Genomic DNA, 21,104 nt, shown 5'->3' on the forward strand with positions numbered 1-21,104 from the left:
CATCAAACTGTTATGACTAATTTGTATAATACCAGCAATGCATCTGATAGTAAATGAGAAATTCAGAAATGTTGATTTAGAAATTAATTTTAATGAGAAATTAAGTAGGATGCAATCTGAGCACTAATCTTTGTGAATTCCCAGATAAGAGATAAAAATGATACATTTATTATGCAAGTTAGTACTTGCAACAAAAGCAGGTAAGAGTCAAAACAGACCTGGATCCTAATTCTGCCAATATAAATGATTTTATCTATGCTTTTGCTAAATCATTTAACATTTTTCTGTTTCAGTTTCCTTATCTTTATTTAAATGTCTAGATTTCATATAGCTGTTATGTGACTTAATGGAAAAGATGCATAAAAAGCTCACATTCTTGGCATGCACTAAGCTCTCAATATTTATTAGCTGCTGTTATTATAATCAATGTAATAATCACCAGTTAGAAATATTCAATTAAATGTGAGGAATTACAGCACATCAACAAATGTCACTGATATCAATATAATTCTAGGTGATGCTACTTCAAATTATAAAGGGAAATAATAAAGGATTCAACCAAAATTCCTTTTTTTGTTAGTTAATTTATTTTTTGAGAGAGAGAGGGAGCAGGGGAGGGGCAGAGAGAGAGGGAGAGAGAATCTCAATCAGGCTCCACACTGTCAGCACACAACCTGATGTGGGACTCAAACTCACGAACTATGAGATCATGACCTGAGCCTAAATCAAGAGTCAGATGTTAACCAGCTGAGCCACCCAGGCTCTCCTCAACCAAACTCTTGAAGATTCTTTTACCTCAGACCTTCAAAGTGGGTTGTATATAGTTTTTATTCTACTCAGGTAGGTCGGTGGGCAAGAATATAAGCAGTGACTTTCCCTATGAGGAAGATGTCGGTCCCCATGAGGATAGCAGGAGATGCATATCCAAACCCATTACAAGTGTGAATTCTATGCCATGCTGGCTCCATGGGGAACACGAAGAGGTTGAAAGCCTCCACCCAAATGACACTTTACAAGCACCACCACAGCAATTACTTGAGTGCATAGTAAGTTCCAGGCACAGTTCCAACACTTTGCAAGTATCTAGTGCTCACTAATCCCCACAACTTTAAGGAAGAGGAACTAAGCACTCTACCAGGTGCTCTGTTAGAATTGAGGGTGGGAACTATGAGTAAGGTAACAGTTCTGCTTCTCATGGAGGACCACAGAGTGTAATACAGTCATGGGGAGAATGGCACTGAGGTGATGTCCCAAGTTGTACTATGTGGAAAAGGAGGGAAAAGTGGAGAAAGGAATCTAAGCTCTCTCCGTGATGGACATCATTTGTGAAGAGGATAAATGCTATGATGCCAGTCACTGCTACTGGAAAGTAGCAGAGGGAGTCCCAGGGGCCTAAACCAGGCAAGAGGTTCTACCCAAGTGATGCTGAGCAAGAGATCTGGATGAATGGATTTAAGCTAAAGTTCTACTCATTATGATAGAGATACATCTGTTACAAAAGAGACTTTAAAAAGCAGTGGTTTAAGCTTAATCTTTCCACTCACATCCCACTTGCCAGAACATAGGTAGGTGGACTCATTACCTGCAATGGAGGCTGGAGAATGTGGTCTTTATTTTGGGTGGTCATGGGTCCAGAACTCTGCAGGATCATCATAGGGGAAGGGGAAAGGTGATGTTGAGGGTCAATGACCCATCTCTGTCATGATCCTTGAAGGAGAGTGGAGAAGCGAGGTAGAAGTGCCAGGGAGACTAAGTAGAAACCCCAAGTCCAAAGAGCTTGATATACTACCAAAGTCAAGGAAGGGAGCTGGGAGTCTGACATTGGGCAGAGGGAGGGAGAGCACAAGCAATCTGCAAATGCACAGGTGGGCCAGTGTGGGTGCTGGGAACACCCTTGGGCTGTGGGTGTGCCCACTGCCTTACCAGGCAGGGGAGTGGGAGGCTGTTAAAATGGGAAATAAGCAAGAAGGTAAATTTAGGGGAGAGTGCCCAAAGATGAAGACAATCAGAGTTAGCTGTGAAGGGCTGAGTTGGCATGAAGATATGTTTTCTGTAGGCATAAGGATATGCTCAGGTAGCAAAGTGCCATGACAAGCTTGATTCTGAAAAGCAATTGGTGCATTTGGAAGATATACTGGAAAGGAAGGTGATAGCAAGATCGGTAAGAAAGAACTGTAATAACAGTCCATTCACCCATCAATTCAGCAAATACTCAGTACTTGCAGGCCAGAGACTCTGCTGGACACAGTGCATACAAAGATGGAAAAGTGATTTTTTTGGGAGGAGGTGGAAAGAGAGACAGGCATGCAAATAATTAAAGTACAAGCACTCTAAGTGAAGTGTGGAAAGGTGCCCTGGGAACACCTAGCTTCTGGAAGCCTGGATTTAAGCTGAGAGGTTTTCCAGGCAGGGAAGGGTCAGGACAGGAGAAGAGGCCATTTGAGGTAAAGGGAACAGCAGACACAAAGACAGGGAGAGAAGAAAGAGCACACGATGTTTGCACAGCAGCCCAGCAGTGCCTGCTTAGAGCACAGAACACATTAGGGGAGGAGGAGACAGGAAGTGTCCCTGTGGAGTGAACTGAGTCCAGATCAGGAAAGGACTTGTCTGTCATCATAAAAACCTAGCACTTATCCTGGAAGTGACAGAGCCTTGGAAAGATGCTGAGCAGGGAAATTACATTAGCAAGTTCCCCTGTCTGAAAGGCCCCTCTCATGGCAGGCTAACAGAGTAGAGAGACGGCAGATGAGGAGACTGGCGGAGTCTGAAACCTCGGACAGTGGACGAGGAGGGCTCCCCCAGGGTAGTGCCCACAAGATATGGAGGAGGCGACATATTCAAAATTCACTTGTGAAGGAAAAAAATCTGGAGTTGCACCAATCATCTCAGTTCATTAAGTTAGTAAGACAGAGCAGGTAAACACAAATGCCAGGTGATGGTGCTGCATTAAGAAAGAAGGGATGTAGCAGACTGGAGGAGGACAAACATGGGAACCCAGTGACGCAGCCACGTGGAGCTGTGTGATGGAAGCAAACATGAATATGATGGTCAGCAGGGTTACCATACAACTGCCCAAACTGGTGCACCTGCAAGAGTAAAAAGGGGGCACTATTAATAATTACACTAGGATGACAGGCATAAATGGAGACTGTACTGGGCAAAGGACCTTTGCTGCTCTACTTATCAGCCCTGTAAACTGTGGCCCTCCTGAATAAGACCTTATTGGATAAAATCAGAAAATGAGTAGGCAGGGCTAAAGATAACATTTTGGAATCTCTATAGATTATAACTGGGATCATTCAAGGAAAAAGGTACAAAGTGCGAGGAACAAAAGGGTCAAAACCCAGATCCATGAAAGATGTTAGTGGAAAACACAGAAGAGTCCATGTCTCAGGTGAGGGGTGGAGCAGGACTCTGGCTGGCTAATTTAGATTAGAATCCTTTCGGGGCGCCTGGGTGGCTCAGTCGGTTAAGGGTCCAACTCTTGATCTCGGCTCAGGTAACGATCTCTCGGTTCATCAGATCCAGCTCCACATTAGGCTCTGTGCTGATAGGGCAGAGCCTGCTTAGGATTCTCTCTCTGCTCCTCCTTCACTCGTGCTCCCCCTATCTCTCTCTAAAAATAAACAAACTTAAAAAAATAAAAATAAAATAATTCTTTAGGATCCTATCAGTTAATCCGTCCTGCTCAAATTAAGCAAGGATGCAATACTCTGCACTGAACATTCTGGAATAAATGTCAAAAAATAACAGCGTTCCCTTTGTTTACCAACAGCTGAGTCAGTCCGGCTTTTCCAAAAAGGTTTTTATTAAAGTTAAGGGGAAAAGAGAAAATAATCATGGAGAATTAAAAACACAAAAACAGATTCCAAAGAACAGATTTCTACTTATCATGAACAACATCTAGTTCCAAAGAGTTGGTCCAACTTCATAGATATCTTATCTTTCTCCTTTCCTAGCCAGCTACTCAACCACATGTGACAAAGAAGAAATTAGTGACTCCTATCATCTTTTTCTCTGCAGCCATGACCCAAGGAGAGGGAATCTAAATCTTGGGGCCCCATGTGGGCCTCTATACTTGAGACACACACCTCATCCAGACCACCCAGACGGGATGGATATTACTGTGTGAGAGGAAATGCCTGATGCTCTCTGGCTAAATGTATCAGGCACAACAGAATCCTAATACAATATAAGAATGGCCTAAAGATGGTAACACAAGGTCCACTGCCTGACCAGAGGACAGCAGGCTTGTTCATCCTATAAGATGCCGGAAATAAATGTCTGGAAGACAGGCAAAAAAAAAAAAACAAAAAAACAAACAGGTGTGGAGATTCATGAGTTCAAGCCGTGCGATGGGCTCTTTGCTGACAGCTCGGAGCCTGGAGCCTGTTTCAGATTCTGTGTCTCCCTCTCTCTCTGCCCCTCCCCCACTCAGGCTCTGTCTCTGTCTCTCTCTCTCTCAAAAATAATTATTTAAAAAATTAAAAAAAATATATAGGACCAGCCAATTGTAAATGGAGTGTGGGAATTGCTTATGGTTAAACAAAAGAGAAAACCTGGTCATCGAGTTGGAGGGGAAGTGAGGAAGGGGCAGTGTTCTGGAAGCAGAGGAAGGAGTCTGCATTAATAGTAAACATGTTAACCCAGAGAGACTAAGAGCCTGAGTGACAGGAAGCCACCAGCTTTGGTAATACACATAAACTAGAATTATAATTGGGAGGACACATACAGTCCTCCCAAATAATCTCATTGTATGGGAACCTCAACAACAGAGATACCAATTCATAAAATGTTCCTAATAGGTTTTACTTGACATGTAAAGGGCTCATGACACCAGACAGTTTCACTAAGAACTCTTCTTTCTATTCGCCCTGAGATGAAAACAAAGGTTTGTGCTCAGTGATTAGTCACAGGCCAGCTTTAGAGAGAGGTACTCTTATTACCAAACACTAGATAGTGATTTGCGTAAATTGCTTAACCACTGGGAGAAAGACCAAGGACTAAAGTGGGAAAAGCACTGATTCGGGAATCTGATCTTCCGTGAACTGATCTTAGGAAATTAGGTATACTATCTTCCTCGAGACTTGATTTTTTCATCTGCAAAATGAAGGGGTTGGCCTGGGTGAGGTATGTCCCTTGGAGCTGTGAAATCCCACAGTTCTTTACGGAATGGCACAAGAAAACTGAAGTCATCTTCTTGGGTAATGACATACTATTACCTTACATAGCTCGGACCCATATATGCTGCCCTACAGAGGAAAAATATTCGTTTTTTAATCTACTGTGGTCATGATAGAATCTTTCACCTACATGATGATTAACTCAGAATTGTAATTAATTTTTTCAGAAAATTAGTCTTAGCAACTAGTTGTAAATGAATTACCTCTCTGGTGAACTATCTCAGTCAGGATATGAACACTGTATCAGGCCAACGATGCAAAAGTACTTTCTAATACCTTTGACTAGGAAGGAAGGCAGCATGGTACAGTGTGAAGATAATGAAATCAGGCAATCTGGGCTTCATTCCCAACTTCTCTCTACTACTCCCTCCAGGGTTTAAATGTCCTAATCATAAAATGAAGAGGCTAGACTGGAAGATGAAATATCCATTCCAGGGCTAAAAAAAAAAAAATCATTTTAATCTATGATTTTACTCAGCAGTGTGTGAATGTTGTCAGTCATGATCACTTTTAAAAACCTCTCTTTAAAAATTTATCTTAAGCCTCTTAAAGAGAATACAGGAGGAGTCTATGAGAGAAAGTGTCCTCTTCCCCTTTGCTCAACAATGACCAAGTATCTACATGCACCAGGGGCCTGGGGATCCATGAAGATACCATCCTGGATCACAAAAAGCAGCAGGACTAATAAGGAGTTCATAATAAAGGAGTTGAGCAGCAACACAAGTGCCCTACCCTGCAGGGTAACTCACCCTAGGGAGTGGTTTTTCTCTCTCTGCCTAGCTTGAGAGGTTCAGCAGCTGAACATTCTGGATCAGTGATGTTAAGGTTTTCTTTTGTTGGCTTTGTTTTTTTTTTTTTTTGCCTCCAGGTTGTGTGTGTGCACAACCCCACTATCAGTAGCACCTTGCATTATCTTCAGATTTCCTTGAGGGGGTGGAAAGAGGTTGAAAACAACTCCTTCAATACACCCTTCCACCATCAAATGAGATTCACGGTCTTAAATTAACGGTGCATTTTCAAATGTAAACTTTTCACATTTCACATCTTTGTCTCTTAAAAACTTTGATGTCATATGTACTGCATCCCATTCAAATCAAGACACGTCTATCAAGTTCACAAAATTTTTGTACTTTTTGTTAAAGCGTAAAATGGAACAAAACTACTAACAAGCAATACCTCCACAATGAACTAAATCATGCCTTTTTCTCACTTAAAAAAAAAAAAAAAAAAAAAAAAAAGAGGCCCAAAGTGAACAGCTTCTGTTCTAGATCTTAATAACAGGAAGTTACCCAACCAGGAGCTCCAAATGCAATTTCTAGCTATTCCCAGAGATCTCCATCTGGATGAACCTCTCACAGCACTTAAATCCAGCATGTCTAAACCCACGTTCTATCTTGTTAATCATAATGACGCCTCTTCTCTTTCCAGGAATGTCATTGTTCCCCTTCGTGTCAGCTCCCTCTTTTCCTGCATCTCATCTGTCTTCAATCCATGGACATTTCTGGTCTGTAATGTGTTTCATTATTTCTACCACTCTCTTCATCTTTCACCTAGTCTCTCTCCCTGCCGCCAATTGTTTCATAACATAATCTTCTTTAAGTTGTTGCTAAAGTAATCATTCAAACTATAGAGCTGATTGTTTTCCTCCTTCGTACAAGACCTTTCGATAAAGCCCCAACTCCTTAAAATGTCACTGAAGCCCATGCCATCCCAGGAAGCTCCCAGTCCCATCTTACTTCTCACTACCCCTCATCAGCTCAGCCAGTGTTCAGCCCACTTCCCTGCTCCCTGTCTCTGTTCCCGCTGCTCCCTGATCTCAACTACTCTCCAATCTCAGTGATGAGTGGCAAAGTTAACCCCCCCTTGCAAGGCCCAAATCACTTCCATTGCCTCCAGAAACAGCCATTTCTGAGCCTAACATCCCTGAAACTCTGCTTCTTGAAATACGTGCATTGTCTTTTTTCAAAAAATAAAATAAAATTTGCATTTTTATAGTGTTCCAACCACATGTCCATTACCCTTGTTTTAATTTTTTGTGTTCTCTTATCCTACACTTGTCTTGTATCCTATACTCTTGCCACTGAACTAGCAGTTAGCTAATGGTATAAATATCCCTGCAAATATTAGCTTACACAGTGCCTTGCACTCAGGAGTTTCCTAATAGCTTTCTATTGCTAAACTATATTATCGCTAAACTGATCAAAACTGAAAAAAAAGAAACATGAGTGAATGGCATACTATATTGTTTTCTTAATGATCAGTATCACTTTCTACTCTGATGAGTGAAATCTCGAGCTCCCTCTTACCTACCAGTAAAACAGCACTGGAAGGATGTAAATGAGGCAGTTCAGAGTCAAGGGCATGCATTTCAATCTTGGCCCTCACTCTAACTAGTACCAAGGCCTTGGCCTTTGAATCAAACAATCCAGTACACTAAATCAACACCCAACTCTTTCTCCTAATTTTACAAGACATAAAAAAAAATTAAATAAATGTCTGAAATTACTCCCACATTTGTTAAAAAACTCCAAGTACGATTTTTAGAAAAAGTCTCATATATGGTTGACTGTAAATACTACTGGACAGAAAAAAATTCAGTTCATATTGGTAGCTGATCATCTCTTGCAATGGTTTTCACTCAATTTCCAATCATTCCATTGAAATGCATTCAGTCAATAGCAGACAATGTTGTCACTTATCAAGTTACAACTATGCAATGAGGCCAGCGGCCATGAGACACACCTTAAAACCTTTTGAAGCAGCAATATGGGCAGCGGTCCAGCCTTCTCTGTCAGCGTGGTTAATAAGTTCTGCAGGAACAACAGGCTTGGATGTGCCTTCAGGACTCTCTTCTCCTTGATCCAAGTCAAAGACAACTGACTCAGACTCTTCCTCATGCAAAGAGTTTCTGCAAGCTGGTGCTCTATGGTACATAAGAAGCTTGAGGCTGTCCACATTACCAGTGTCTACAGCTGCGTGAACTGGTGTCCAGCCATCCTGAAGATAAAATGACCAGGAGGAAAGGATTGATTACAACGTTAATGTTGAGAACAGTGTTATTTAAAGTTCACCTCTAAATGTTCTTGGGCATGAACCACTGAGCTGGGAAAAGCAGGCATTCCAATCCTGAGTATCATTGATGAGCTGAGTCAAGTTCACTGACCTCTGTCAATTACCATATTTCTCAATGCTATGACTCATGTTTGCTGTTTTGTAAGACTTTCCACTTAGCAGTTAACTATTTGGAGTGAACAGGTACTGTCCAGGCTGGTAACTATGGACTACATGTGGCAAAACAAAATCTCTACATAGAATACAAAAGAGAATGAACTTTAGCATAAAAATTTTTAAACATTTATATCCAAGTAGGGTATTATTAGTAATGTACTAAATGAATGCTGCCATAATCCAGTTTTACTTATAGGGCAGAGTCCTAACTGGTGATCTTAAAGTTTTATGTCAATGATTCCTGAAGGAAAAATTCTAGATAATAAGGAAAAGGTAGACATATAGGAAAAACAAAGGCAAATAACTTCATGAGGTGTCTATGTGCCCCTATTGAGAGCTCTGGGATTGCAGCTAGAAACTGATAAATGCAAGCTTAGGAAATGTTCCAAGTAAAATTATTAGGCCCATTGTCTAGAATACATTACTGTGAAGCCTTTAGCATTGACTTAGCAGGTTGCTAGAGTTGTTAACTCAGAGCTCTTTCCTAAGGCAGTGGTTCTCAAGTGTAGTCACCAGACCAGCCAGCATCAGCATCATCTGGGAATTTGTTGGAAATGAAAGTTTTTAAGCCTCAACCCAGACCTAATGAATGAGAAACTCTGGAGGTAAGGCCCAGCAATCTGTGCTTTAACCAGCCCCCTGGGTGATTCAGACTCCCTGAAGCTTGACAAGCACTTTTCAAGTGAAAATCTTGGTCCTCTTTCAGTCTCTCATTTTTATATAGGGTCTTCCTTTCACTCAAGTACCTGTCTTCATTACATTTTTAAGACTTTCATAAAAGAAGATAATTATTTTGGTGATTTGTTGTTTGGGCTTTATTTTCCTTTTGGCCTTTTTTTTTTCATGTGGTATTTCATATTGCTATGTTAAAAATCTTTCAGTGAGCTAAAGCACACTTTTTTAAAATAATGGGGTAGAAGGCAGGAGAAAAACAGTAAGCGGTAACAGGGTATGTTTATAGTGAGTCATCTGATCATTTGCTAAAGCTTCCCTTGATAAAATAGATTTTTCTCTGGTTCTGTACTTCATACCCATGAAGTTGACTTGGCTAAGACAAGATCACGGCTGTGCAGTAAATGGAATACCTTATAGTCCTTAAGCATACACCAGAGCTAGGTAAAGCATTTCATGGCTTGTTCTTTGCTGGGCTACAGACACCTTTATTTGGTTTTCAGCCTTAATTAGGCACCAGAGTGTAAGCACTCTTGACCTTCCCTAGTCAAATCTCTTGACTTTTTCCTAATTTTTACATTACAAAGGCTATGTAATCATTTCTGAAAAACTTTCAATTTACCATTCTCTCCTTTGACTTCTTATTAAAAGTCATAAGAAATAATTATTCCCTTAAGATCCTCTATCATTACTGTTTATCTCTGTATTTTGGAGCCTCTATACTTCTAATGATCGTTAATTCAAAGGGATACATGCACCTCTATGTTTATAGCAGCATTATTTACAATAGCCAAGATATGGAAGCAGCCCAAGTGTCCATTGACTGATGAATGGATAAAGAAGTGAGATATATATATGGAATATTAGTTAGCCATAAAAAAACGAAATATTGCCATTTGCAATGACATGGATGGAGCTTGAGTATAATGCTAAGTGAAATAAGTCAGAGAAAGACAAATATCATATGATTTCACTCAAATGTGGAATTTAAGAAACAAAACAAATAAGCAAAGGGAAAAATAGAAGACAGAGACAAATCAAGAAACAGTCTTAACTACAGAGAGCAAACCAGAGGGAGGTGGGTGGGGGGTGGGTTAAACAGATGATGGAGATTAAGTAAGGAGTGCACTTGCCATTAAAACAAAAACAAACAAAACCCACAGGATTTAAGGGTGATCTATAAGTTAGATAATGCAGCTTTTTATTCTAGGAAATCTTAAGGATGTTTCCTATGAGAGGAATACACAACACAACCAATTCTCTATTAACAGAAGAAATCCAAGGTTCAGATAACCTTTGGAAATTGAATGTCTATACTTGTCTTTCATTAGGAACATATGGTAGGACGGTGATTATTATACCTTAAATATTCTAGGAAGCTGCAAAAACAAAACTAAAGTAATTCCTGAGCCCAATGAAGAATGGATCATGATGGAAGTTCCATAACTCCTAAAGCTCACAGAGGGTCCCATCAGAGAAATGGATGTCAGTGTGCACAGGGCAGATTCCTTGATCTTCAAGTGGTTCACAATGAGTTGATGAAGACAAATTTGGGAGGGCTGACTGAAAAGTTTGTTTCGAATGCATTTCTATGTGGCTGAGCCAAAAGTATCATCCAAGGACTCTTCCATGCATCAGACTCCAAAAGTCTGCAGTTTCTAAATCTCTTGGACTTTATCTGTGCACCTTGTATAGGAGATAACAGAACTGTGTGGGATGGAGTCAAGAGCGACTTGGGGTCTAGTGGATTTCTACACACAGTGCTTCTAGTTCTGAGCCAAATTAGACAATGACCCTGAACTCTGTGAGGTGCTGCATGATCTTAGCAATAACAAACATCAGTCAGAGGAAGAACAGTGAGCACAAATAACCCTCCTCTAAGTACTGACAATGGGCACTGTCTTGTGACAAAACTCCCTTTTGTTTATACGTGTTACAACTGACTCCTACATTGTAATTGATGGTGGTGGTGACCATGGGGACAGCTGACATTTGTTTACTGCTCACAATTCCCAGGGCACTTATACCAACTACCTTATGTAGATAAGCTAATTTCACTTTAATACGCTTAGACTCATTTTGTAGAGGGGTCACCCAAGGCACAGAGAAGTAACATACCTTGCCTAAGCTCACAAAGCTGTGTGTAGGCATGGTCCAAGCCCAAAAAGGTTTGATTTCACAGCCTGATCTCTCAGGCAATAGGCAGTAGTTTTATATCACCACCATTGTCACTAATGCAACGGTTGATACTTCTGTGGCTCTTGATACGATGCATCCTGAAAATATATCCAGAATTGGACCAATCCCCACTGTTTCTACCCCTCAACCTTGATCCAAACCACCATTACTTTTTCCCTGGAGTAAAACAAGATTCCTACGGCTCTCTCTTGGCAGCTGCTCTGCCACTCCTACAGTTTATTCTCAAACCTGCAGCCAGAGTGACTCATAAAAATGAGTCAGTTCACGTCCTTGCTCTCTTCAAAACCATCCATCTGACGCCCTTATTCCAAGTCCTTGCCAATGGCCCACAAGGCCCTTTGTGGTGGGCCTCTGGCCACAAAGATCTGCCTGCACTGCTCTCCTGCCTCAGTCCTGGTACCCTGCTCCCATCTCTTCATGGTGCACACCCTTGCTTCCTTCAGGTCTTGGCTCAACTGTCACATATTCAACAAAGACTTTTCCCACCAACTCCTCTGAAGTAGTCCCGACCCCAGGCATTTCCATCTTCTAAACATCCAGCTACTAACTATTTACTTACTTGTTTACTGTCACCCCTCCTGCCCCATGAGGATATAAGATCCATGAGGGCAGGACTGTTTCACTTCTTGCTGTCTCTTCTGTCCCTAGCATAGCTAGTGCTCAGGAAGTATTTGTTGAGTGAGTAAAAAGTACACCTCCATTATATCCCCTGATTCTGAAAACAGCCAGGATGCAGGTATTCAGTTTCCTATTTTACAGTGAATAATCTGAGGTTCAGAGGATAAAGGACCAGTTAAGCTAACAGACAAGGCTTTTCATTAGCAGATGCTCAAACAGAAGTCAGAGGTCAGACACTGTCCATATCTGATATCCTAAAAGCAACACCAAGCAGCCTCTATTTTAGTAAAACTTTGGTTTGCGAGCATAATTCATTCCGGAAACATGCTTGTTACCCAAAGCACTCTTATATCAAAGCAAATTTCAAGAACCATTGGCTCAGTTGTGATCATGTGATGTTTGGTATCGTGTAGTACTCTTATTGCAAGACACCGCTCGTTTGTCAAGTTAAAATTTATCAGAAATGTTTGCTCATCTTGCAGAACACTTACAGAACAAGTTACTCGCAATCCAAGGTTTTGTTGTATTTTGTTTTTCTAGCTATAGAGTTGGCCGACAGGGTAAATTATAGTACAAAACCCAAAGAACTGGTACTCACTCTGGTTTTTACACTCCGATCAGTTCCAGCTTCCAATAAGAGTTGAATACACTCCTTATTTCCATTTTTACAGGCCAAATATAGAGGTGTCTGTCCTTCATCAGCAGCATGATTAATGTTAGCATCATATGAAATTAATAATTCTACACACCTAAACACAAGATCATGATTAATTACACTAAAACTGGCTGGATTTCTGAAGCATCTGACCAAGATGTTAATTATAGAAAATAATGCTAAAGCAATTCTGTATCTTTCTACATCAATTGTTTGTATATATATATATATGTTTGATGGTTAGATAAAAAGTTGAAAACAGCTTTACATATATATGTTTATATATATATATATAATATATTATAGATAGATAGATGTGTATCAATTACTGTGGGTCTTATTTGATGGATACTGTTTTATAGCAAGGCTAGAAGCTATATTTTAGCCACAAATTTACCCCCGTGAAAATTTTAAATAGCAGCATTGGTCAAGTGCTAAAACTTGGTTTTGACACTTCTCTGTAAACAACTTGTAAAAAAAAAAGTGCTTGCAGTATGTTTAACTAATTTGGATGAATGGTGGAACTGTGGTTGACATATATATTATTTGTGGTTCAAAATCACTTAAACCTTGACTGCTGAGTCATTCTGAGATTTTCACTTGAGAAAATAATTATAAATAGCTCAGACAGCAGGGCACCATGTGCTTCCACTATAAAAGGCAGCAGGGAGGCAGAGAAAAGGGCTGCCTTGGGGAGAAGAGACAGCAGAGGCTATCCTGTCTCCTGAAAGGGGACTAGTTTACAAGGAAAAAGACATCTAAGCAGAAACTCACTGCTCTTGAGAATCAAGGAGGAAAGAAATGAGGTAAATTCAAGACTTCGTAGCACTCAGTAACTGGCTAAACACCCAGAGCTTGTGTTTGTAAAATCAGATGAGAATAAACGGAGTAAAGAGGGCTAAATCATAATCAAATTAAGAAGTAATTTACAAAAAAAAAGGCAATTTACACCATATTCATTTATTTACTTCAGATATATGCTTTTCTCCCTGGGCTTTTCTTGAAAATATTTGGTTTATTCATATATATTTAAAACTTAAGTTACATATTGACGTTTGTTTGTATCTCATACACATTTAAACTAATCAACCCCTAGGGGTCTTCCTTTTTGCAAAGCCAACCATGCCTGCCTTCCCATGACTCTATAATTTCCAAGTAAGCTGCACTACATATTGCCCAGTGACAGTAAACGTAAAAGTGTAGCCCTGAAGAAAAAATCCCTTCCGGAGGACTCAGGATACATGCAAAACGTAATGGCAAAACCAGTATCTATGGTCCTCAACAATAAACTCATGAGGTATGCATTAGACATACAGAAAAAATGTTATAATTTACGGATGCATTTTGAATATTTAAGAATTACATTTATAATAACAGTGTGAACCTTACAACCCATATTATAGGAATCAAGAAATATGTTAAAGAACATTTCTATCAGGATGGTTAGATAAAAAGTTGAAAACAGCTTTACATTCCCTACACAACAGTTCAGCACAGGAAGAGAAAGCAACTTAGTGACATTCTATTTGATTAAACTATGACTCTTAATTTTAAAAAGGCATGTCTATATTCAACTGACTTGGTAAGCTACTGAAGAAACCTGCTAAACTTAAATGTATTTCCATTGACAGGTTCTTTTAGGCTTCTGCTCTAATTACTTTTAGTATGAAAAGTTACTGCTTCAATTTTTTTTAAACGATAAGACAAGGTGAATATATTGAGATTTAACACTGAATCAACTGCCAATAGGAAGTTAAGGTTATTTTAATTAATATAATTCTAGGATTTTTTTTAAATGTTCATTTACTTTTCAGAGACAGAGAGACAGAGCATGAGTGGGGGAGGAGCAGAGAGAGGGAGACACAGGATCCAAGGCAGGCTCCAGGCTCTGAGCTGTCAGCACAGAGCCCAAAGCAGGGCTTGAACCCAGGAACCTTGAGATCATGACCTGAGCCAAAGTCGGTTGCTTCACCAACTGAGCCACTCAGGCGCCCCTAGGATTTGTTTTTAATGCCATCATAAGTAAAAAAAAAAAAAAAAAAAAAGTTTTTTTTTTTATGTTGGGGTAATGGAAAACAGTGAATAACAGTCTTTAAAACAGTGTATTTTATCACCACATATATGTTGACAGACTATAGATTATCTTCTTTAGAAGCAAGTTCATTCATGTGAGGTTGAAACGTAACTTATTTCTCTTCTTTACTGCCCTCATATACAGCTATTTACCTTTTAAGAAAAAGAGCAAATTTAGGATCCTACATTGCATTTAAATCCTCAAATATACTTAGTGAATTTATTTGCCAATGGATTTGAAGCACTAGTTTACACATGCAGCCAGAAATAAAATATGTGTGCAAACTATAAAAAGACTCTTTTCATGGGGGGGGTGGAATTAAGAGCATCACTTACTTGAAATGTCCCTGAGCAGCTGCGGCACACAAGGGTGTGAAGCCATTTGTATCAGCAGCATTGACTTGGGCTCCTGCATTCAGCAGCAATCTCACACAGTCTATGGATTTTAATAGAAAGCCATTTACATTCCCCATTTAGAGTTATGGTGAGCCAAATTCTAAACGAGCTCTATATAGATGCTAAACTCAAAGGACCTCTCCCATGCACAGTCCATCTGACAGCTCCATCGTGGTGGGTATGAGACTCCACAGACTATTTTACAGAGAAAGTAGACTCTTTTCCTCAGGATTTTAATGCCCAGACTCACCAACTAAGACATGATATTCGTGTGTGTATGTGTGTTGCTTTGGGAGGAGTTGCTGATGAGTTAAAGGACTGTTATGTGTCAGAAAATGTTTTACCACGTTTTTCTACCAGCCTATGCCAGGAAAGAATGTTATTGGATAGAATTAAATGTACTTACCAAACTAATACCATTCTTTGTATTTAAATAGTTAAATTCTCACTTTGTGATATTTAACCTTTAAAACGCTTCTGTGTGGTGGTCATCCTACACTTAATTTCATGGGTGAGGAGATCCCACACAAAGTTACCTGACTCTGGCATAAATATCATCTAGGCCTCATTTTCCTCATGGCATTTACTAGACTTAATTTCTCTACATTAAGGAAAATTCCCACAATGCTTCTGAAGTAAAGAAGAACTTCAAAGTACTTCTAAAACTTTTAGATTCTTCCATTTAGTGCACTTGAACACAGTGAAGCTCTGAAAACTTCTATGAATTACTCGACAATCATGCAGCTTATTTGATTTTGGATTTGCAGTCAAATCATCTTTTTCTGCACTACCATATGTTTTAGTAAATCAGACCACAAGAAACAAGAATAATTCCCAGACTTCATCAATATGTCATTTGTAGCTGTGGAACTTCTCAGTTCTCTTAAAAAATCCAAATAACTATAAATTGTTCCCACTACAGAACAGTTTCAGACCCATGACCTTCCCTAACTACTAAAATTTGCCCTCACTATAGTATGTGCGAAAGCCCTGTCACTTTGACGTTCACACACAAGTATTTCTAACAGACAAATTGGAGCTATTTTGTGCTGACTAAAGTGATCACAGATGGAAGGCTTTATTCTAAAATGTGCTTTATCATAGTAGACCCAAAATTTCCACATACACAATACATTTCATTGTGCATAATATCAAAGATTACTTTTTGCTAGCTGCAATAAAATCTTACATTTTTACAGAACTACAATTGGGATTTTTTTTTTCAATATTTACAAGATCTTTGAATCATGTTAAAAAGAAAAATTACCCACTACTACCTGTAAGAAAAAAATCAAAACCAAAAGAACATTTTGCTCCTAACAATGGTTACCAGTGCTTCTGGCTCTCCATCCTTTTGCAAGAGGGTGGTACAATGAGGTAAGATCTCTCCATCTTTACCTGTATGTCCATTCTTAGCAGCAGAATACAAGGCAGAATGGCCATCTTCACAGGAGTAATTAATGTCCAGTCCTTCTTCATTAAGCAGCATTGATAATAAAGTGACATTTCCCTGGGTAGCAGCTTGCTGAAGAAGGGTGGGCCTGCCAGCCAGGGGGGCAGGACCACCACTCATTAGCAAAGGGGTTAGGGAGGGTGACCAGCCTGTGGGTTAAAGTGACCCTAGTTAGAGAGTAGGAGCAAGGACAAGAGACAGGTATTACCCACTTGTTTCTGAATTACACACACACACACACACACACACACACACACACACACAGACATGAACACGTACCCTTAGAGGATTATGTGGTTTCTAACATTATCAATCTGTTAATATTTACTTAGCACAAATCTGTACTGTTATTTCAATCTTGCATCTGCTAATTAAATTAACATCCATGGTGACAAATTACTTTTAGTTGTCAGTCTTACACAGATAAATGTTAAAGTGGTGATTGGTTTTAGGAAACTTAGATGGCCGTCTCATTTGAAAGTTCAAATTCCTCTTCAGGGTTTCAAAACAATTTGAATTTTGAAATCATGTATGGATTTCCTCAATTTCAATATCAGTCTGAAAAACTGAATGGACATCTTTAGGTATAGGATAGAAATAACTGTAAGAAATACAGATTTTCCTTTTGCAATGTTTGCAAGGTACGTAACTAAAAATCATATACAGACGATTAAGATGGACCAAATAATGCCAGGAAATCTATGTTCCTTGAATTCCCTTATTTGGGAATAAAAATAATGGAGGGGGCCAAGTGCTATTTAGTATCCAGAGCTATAGAAGCACAACACATATAATTATATCTAGAATACTGTATCCAGGCACAAATATTCAATACACAATTCTGAAGACTTTATCTTTACAAATTGTGGCCATCTTTACAAATTGTGTACCAGAAACTTTTAGCCAGCCAACAAAACAGGACAGTCTACCATATAGTTTTAACAAGAATCATAAGAGTTATCATAGTTAGATATTTCTCATCAGTATTTAGCAGCTTTAGAAGAGAATCTGTTAAGTGTGTGAAGTCGGCTGCATATAGCATGGAAAATTTTCTGAATTCTTCCTTGGTCAAAAGGCTGTAAAAACAGTAAAGTAAAAATGTTTATTCAATGTGATATATAGGTATTTTGTGTGTTTTAGATACAATTAACTTTCAAAATAAGTTATTTACTTTCTTCCTTATGAAGCCCCAAATACCTCAGAGTAACGTCAGTGTAGATGCAGGGGCCTATGGGCACATATTCACTCCTCAGGGTACATTTTCTACATAAATCCAGTAACATTCTCTGTAGTAGGACACAGTAGATGGATGTTTTATGTCCCGTCCACCTTGGTTATCAGGATAATATTCTAAGTATATGGGTGTTACATTAGTAAGCAATAGGCTCAGATAATTGAGACTTAATTAACATTAAAGTAATAAATATTAAAATCAAAGGATTCCTTAGTATTTTAAAAATTCTTTGTGAAAAAAGCAAGTTATAAAAATAAAACTAGACAGCTTATTAAAAGCTGGATATTACATCTTCATAATTAATTCTTTGGGTCCATGAATAATTTGTTTTACCCTATTAGGCTGCAATGACATACAAAATTCAAATGCTCATAAAATTAAATATTTATCTAAACTTTATGATATTTTCCCATTGATATTCATTAGCTCTTCTTACAAAAGTAGTATTTTTACTTCATACTTACAAGAAGGCTCCTCTCTGGTACATTTTACCTTTTGTATTTTCTTAAAAACAAACAAAAAAACAAGCCCACAAAAATTAAATCAGTACTTATTAGAAATGGATGATAAACAGAGAAATTATAAACACCAAGGTATGATGCCTTGACTGCATAGCAAACACAAAGGTAACATGAAGGCATTGCACGGAGGTCCTCGGTGGAACAGGAGGGAATGTGGCTCACACACAGTGAGTTTCCTGGAGCTTGTGTGGCCCTCTCTCCCCACCCCTCTCCTTCCCTCTCTCTCCCTCTGAGTCCCTCTACCCCCACCTCCTCTATCTCATTCAAACCGTCTGGGTTATTGATACCCTGTAAAGAATATCAACAGGTATATATCTAGTGGTTTGTTATTCTTTTGGGTTTTCTCTTTCTTTCTTTCTTTCTTTCTTTCCAATGCAATTCTATGCTCTAGAGGAATAATTTAAATATAGATATATTTTTAACTGCCTTATGTGGAAACTTGGGATACAGTACCCTGGAAAGCCCTATTTTTAATGCCAGGCTATCTGAAAGAGAAAATATCTTATTTAAAAATTTTCTCAATCTTTAGACCACCCAAGAATCATAGTTTTCTGTCAGACAAAGCAACAGAGGAATATATATGAATTTTTATTTCCTTAGCTTAGAGGTGTGCAATATATTTTTAAAATATTCTACAAAATAAAAATGCTCTATAAATACCAAGTATTCTTAAAGTTTAAATAATTTTTTTTATCCCCACTGTCATTTCCAATTGCTTGTTTTAATGAATCCTGCTATAAATACTGGGAAAAAAAAAAACCTTCACCATGAGGCTTTATTGTTCATTTGAAACTCCCAACAAAGATAAGAAACGGTAATATTCATTAACTGGTTAAGTAATGGGAGAACAGACCTGCGTCATACGGCTACTTTAATGATGTTAGAAAAAGGTCATTCAGCTTTGCAGTCTGCAAACATTAGTAACATGCGGTGGACGAAGGGAACAGAGACCATGCAATGCAAGAGGGAAGAGGAATTGAGAACAGCTTCTGGCATCAGCTTCAGAGTGTAGAGAAGGTTAATGTCATGGCTCAGATCAATCTCATTTTTGGATTTAGACTTTAAGCCAATTATACATGGGTGATAATTTTTTAAGTGTATGTTTAACTAAGAAAAACTGTCTGAACCAAATTAAACAAAATGTACCAAACAAAAACAAAAACAAATTTCCAAGGGTATGAAAACTCAGTTGCCTGGGATGATTTCTGGTTTTAGGCCTCTGCTCATCTAACAGTTAAAACATGTTCATTGGACAAGTTCAGGAGGAACAAGACATTTTAATTCACTTATAGAATTCAAAATGCCATTTAAAAGTTTAACATTTGGCCATAAAAATTGCTAACAGAGTAATTAAAATGGTATCTTTCTGTCATTGCAATTCTCCCCAGTACTTTAGCTTAATCCTAACTGTTTGTCTGTCACAGATGTAAGCTGATACAGAAACTCAGAACTTTACAGTTTTAAAGATTGTGGGATCTAGTAGTTCTCCAAGAAAGGAGAGGTAGTGTACTGCTGTTTGAAAAATTCAACAGGCAAGTTTAGTAAGTCTTTCTGGTCTGGAACTATTATTCTTCTTTTGGGTCAATGTTTTCATTTTTAAAGGAGAAAGCTAATGACTCAGAGCGAATGTGCTCTTAGGGTGATACTAGAGAGAGGCAAAAATGGACTAACCCTCCTTCTTAGACTCAGCCCAGAGCCCTTTTTCTTACTGAATTTGGAACAGAGATCTATCTCCCAAGGATTTGGCAGAGGAGCTCTGTCCTCATGCCCTTCTCTTACCAACCACAATGGCATTAGTGGCTGTTAAGAAGATTAATCACCTTCAATGAGCTTATGATCTGGAGAGGCACAAGCTCACCCAGGCACAGATAGGTTAAGAAGCAGGATGGAGGGAGCTCTGGTGCTTCCTAGTTGCAATGGCATGGCAGCAAAAATAGGGGCAATCCAAAGGGAAAGCAGCTGAAATCCTAGATCTCATTTGGAAAATTTAGGCTGACCTACACCCATGGCTGATTTAATCACCCTTCTTATGTAACTGTAATAACTTTTCTATTCCCCAGACTACATGCTCCCAAAAGCTTGCTGAATGACTACAAAACTCCTTATAATCAAATAACACAGAAACTTATCCCACCAAGCATAATCCTGAAATTCTGAGATTTTGGCCAAATTGCAAAATCAGGGAATAGAAAATGAGGAATCGGTTTCACGTATCTTCAGTGGCAGCTACTTCTTTTGCTGCCACTGTTTCTTCTCTTTTGCTCTCTAGATATAAGCAAAGGGCATTCTTCAGAGGGATTATAGCTCCTTTATCCACAATTCCACTCTGTCCTAGTTAGGTCATTCTGGCCAATGTATAATAAACTTGGAATTCTTGGGTCTTTAAAGTTTAACTTAAGGTCCTGCTGACAAAATGTTCCTTGGTTATGGATCCCGATTTTAAAGCTTTTCTACTGAAACCCAAAGACATTGAAGCTGAACCTTGGAACACAGTAACCACTGAGGCAATAAATGGCAAGGCATCAAGGTACAAAGCAAAGATGGGTTTGTAGTTCTTAAAAACTGACAAAATTTATCTGTATCCCAGGAAGTGTTTTCTGTTTTACAGTTTGTGAGTTTATGTCAACAGCACCACCACTGCTGCAAACATTTTTGGAACCTGTGCTTTGTCACTGCCTTAAGACCTTACAGACCTTAAGAACCTTAAGACCTGATTCTCCTGAATGGTAGCAAAAATTCTTCCTTTGAGCATGGATTTAGCTATGGAAGAAGCTAACATCATTTTAGGCCATGAGAAGGGCTGTCCAGCTCGGGTATACCATTTTGAATAAAAAGTATGGAATGTTGAAAATTTATAAAGATATCACAAAGC

General features: G+C 38.9%; 1 protein-coding gene across 5 annotated transcripts in view; it reads right to left on the minus strand.

The window, feature by feature from the left end:
• Window positions 1-21,104, minus strand: part of CTTNBP2 (cortactin binding protein 2) — a 147,749-nt gene that overhangs the window by 47,157 nt on the left and 79,488 nt on the right. For all 5 annotated transcript variants that reach the window (XM_078440131.2, XM_078440142.2, XM_078440145.2 and 2 more), the window contains 4 exons: window positions 16,423-16,626; window positions 14,965-15,064; window positions 12,499-12,649; window positions 7,926-8,180 (listed from right to left, as the gene is read on the minus strand). In XM_078440131.2, the coding sequence (XP_078296257.2) occupies window positions 7,926-8,180; window positions 12,499-12,649; window positions 14,965-15,064; window positions 16,423-16,626 (710 nt within the window). The remainder of the gene's footprint in view (window positions 1-7,925; window positions 8,181-12,498; window positions 12,650-14,964; window positions 15,065-16,422; window positions 16,627-21,104) is intronic.

Source organism: Panthera onca, chromosome A2 (assembly GCF_046562875.1).
Source record: "Panthera onca isolate mPanOnc1 chromosome A2, mPanOnc1 haplotype 2, whole genome shotgun sequence".
Lineage (NCBI taxonomy): Eukaryota > Metazoa > Chordata > Mammalia > Carnivora > Felidae > Panthera > Panthera onca.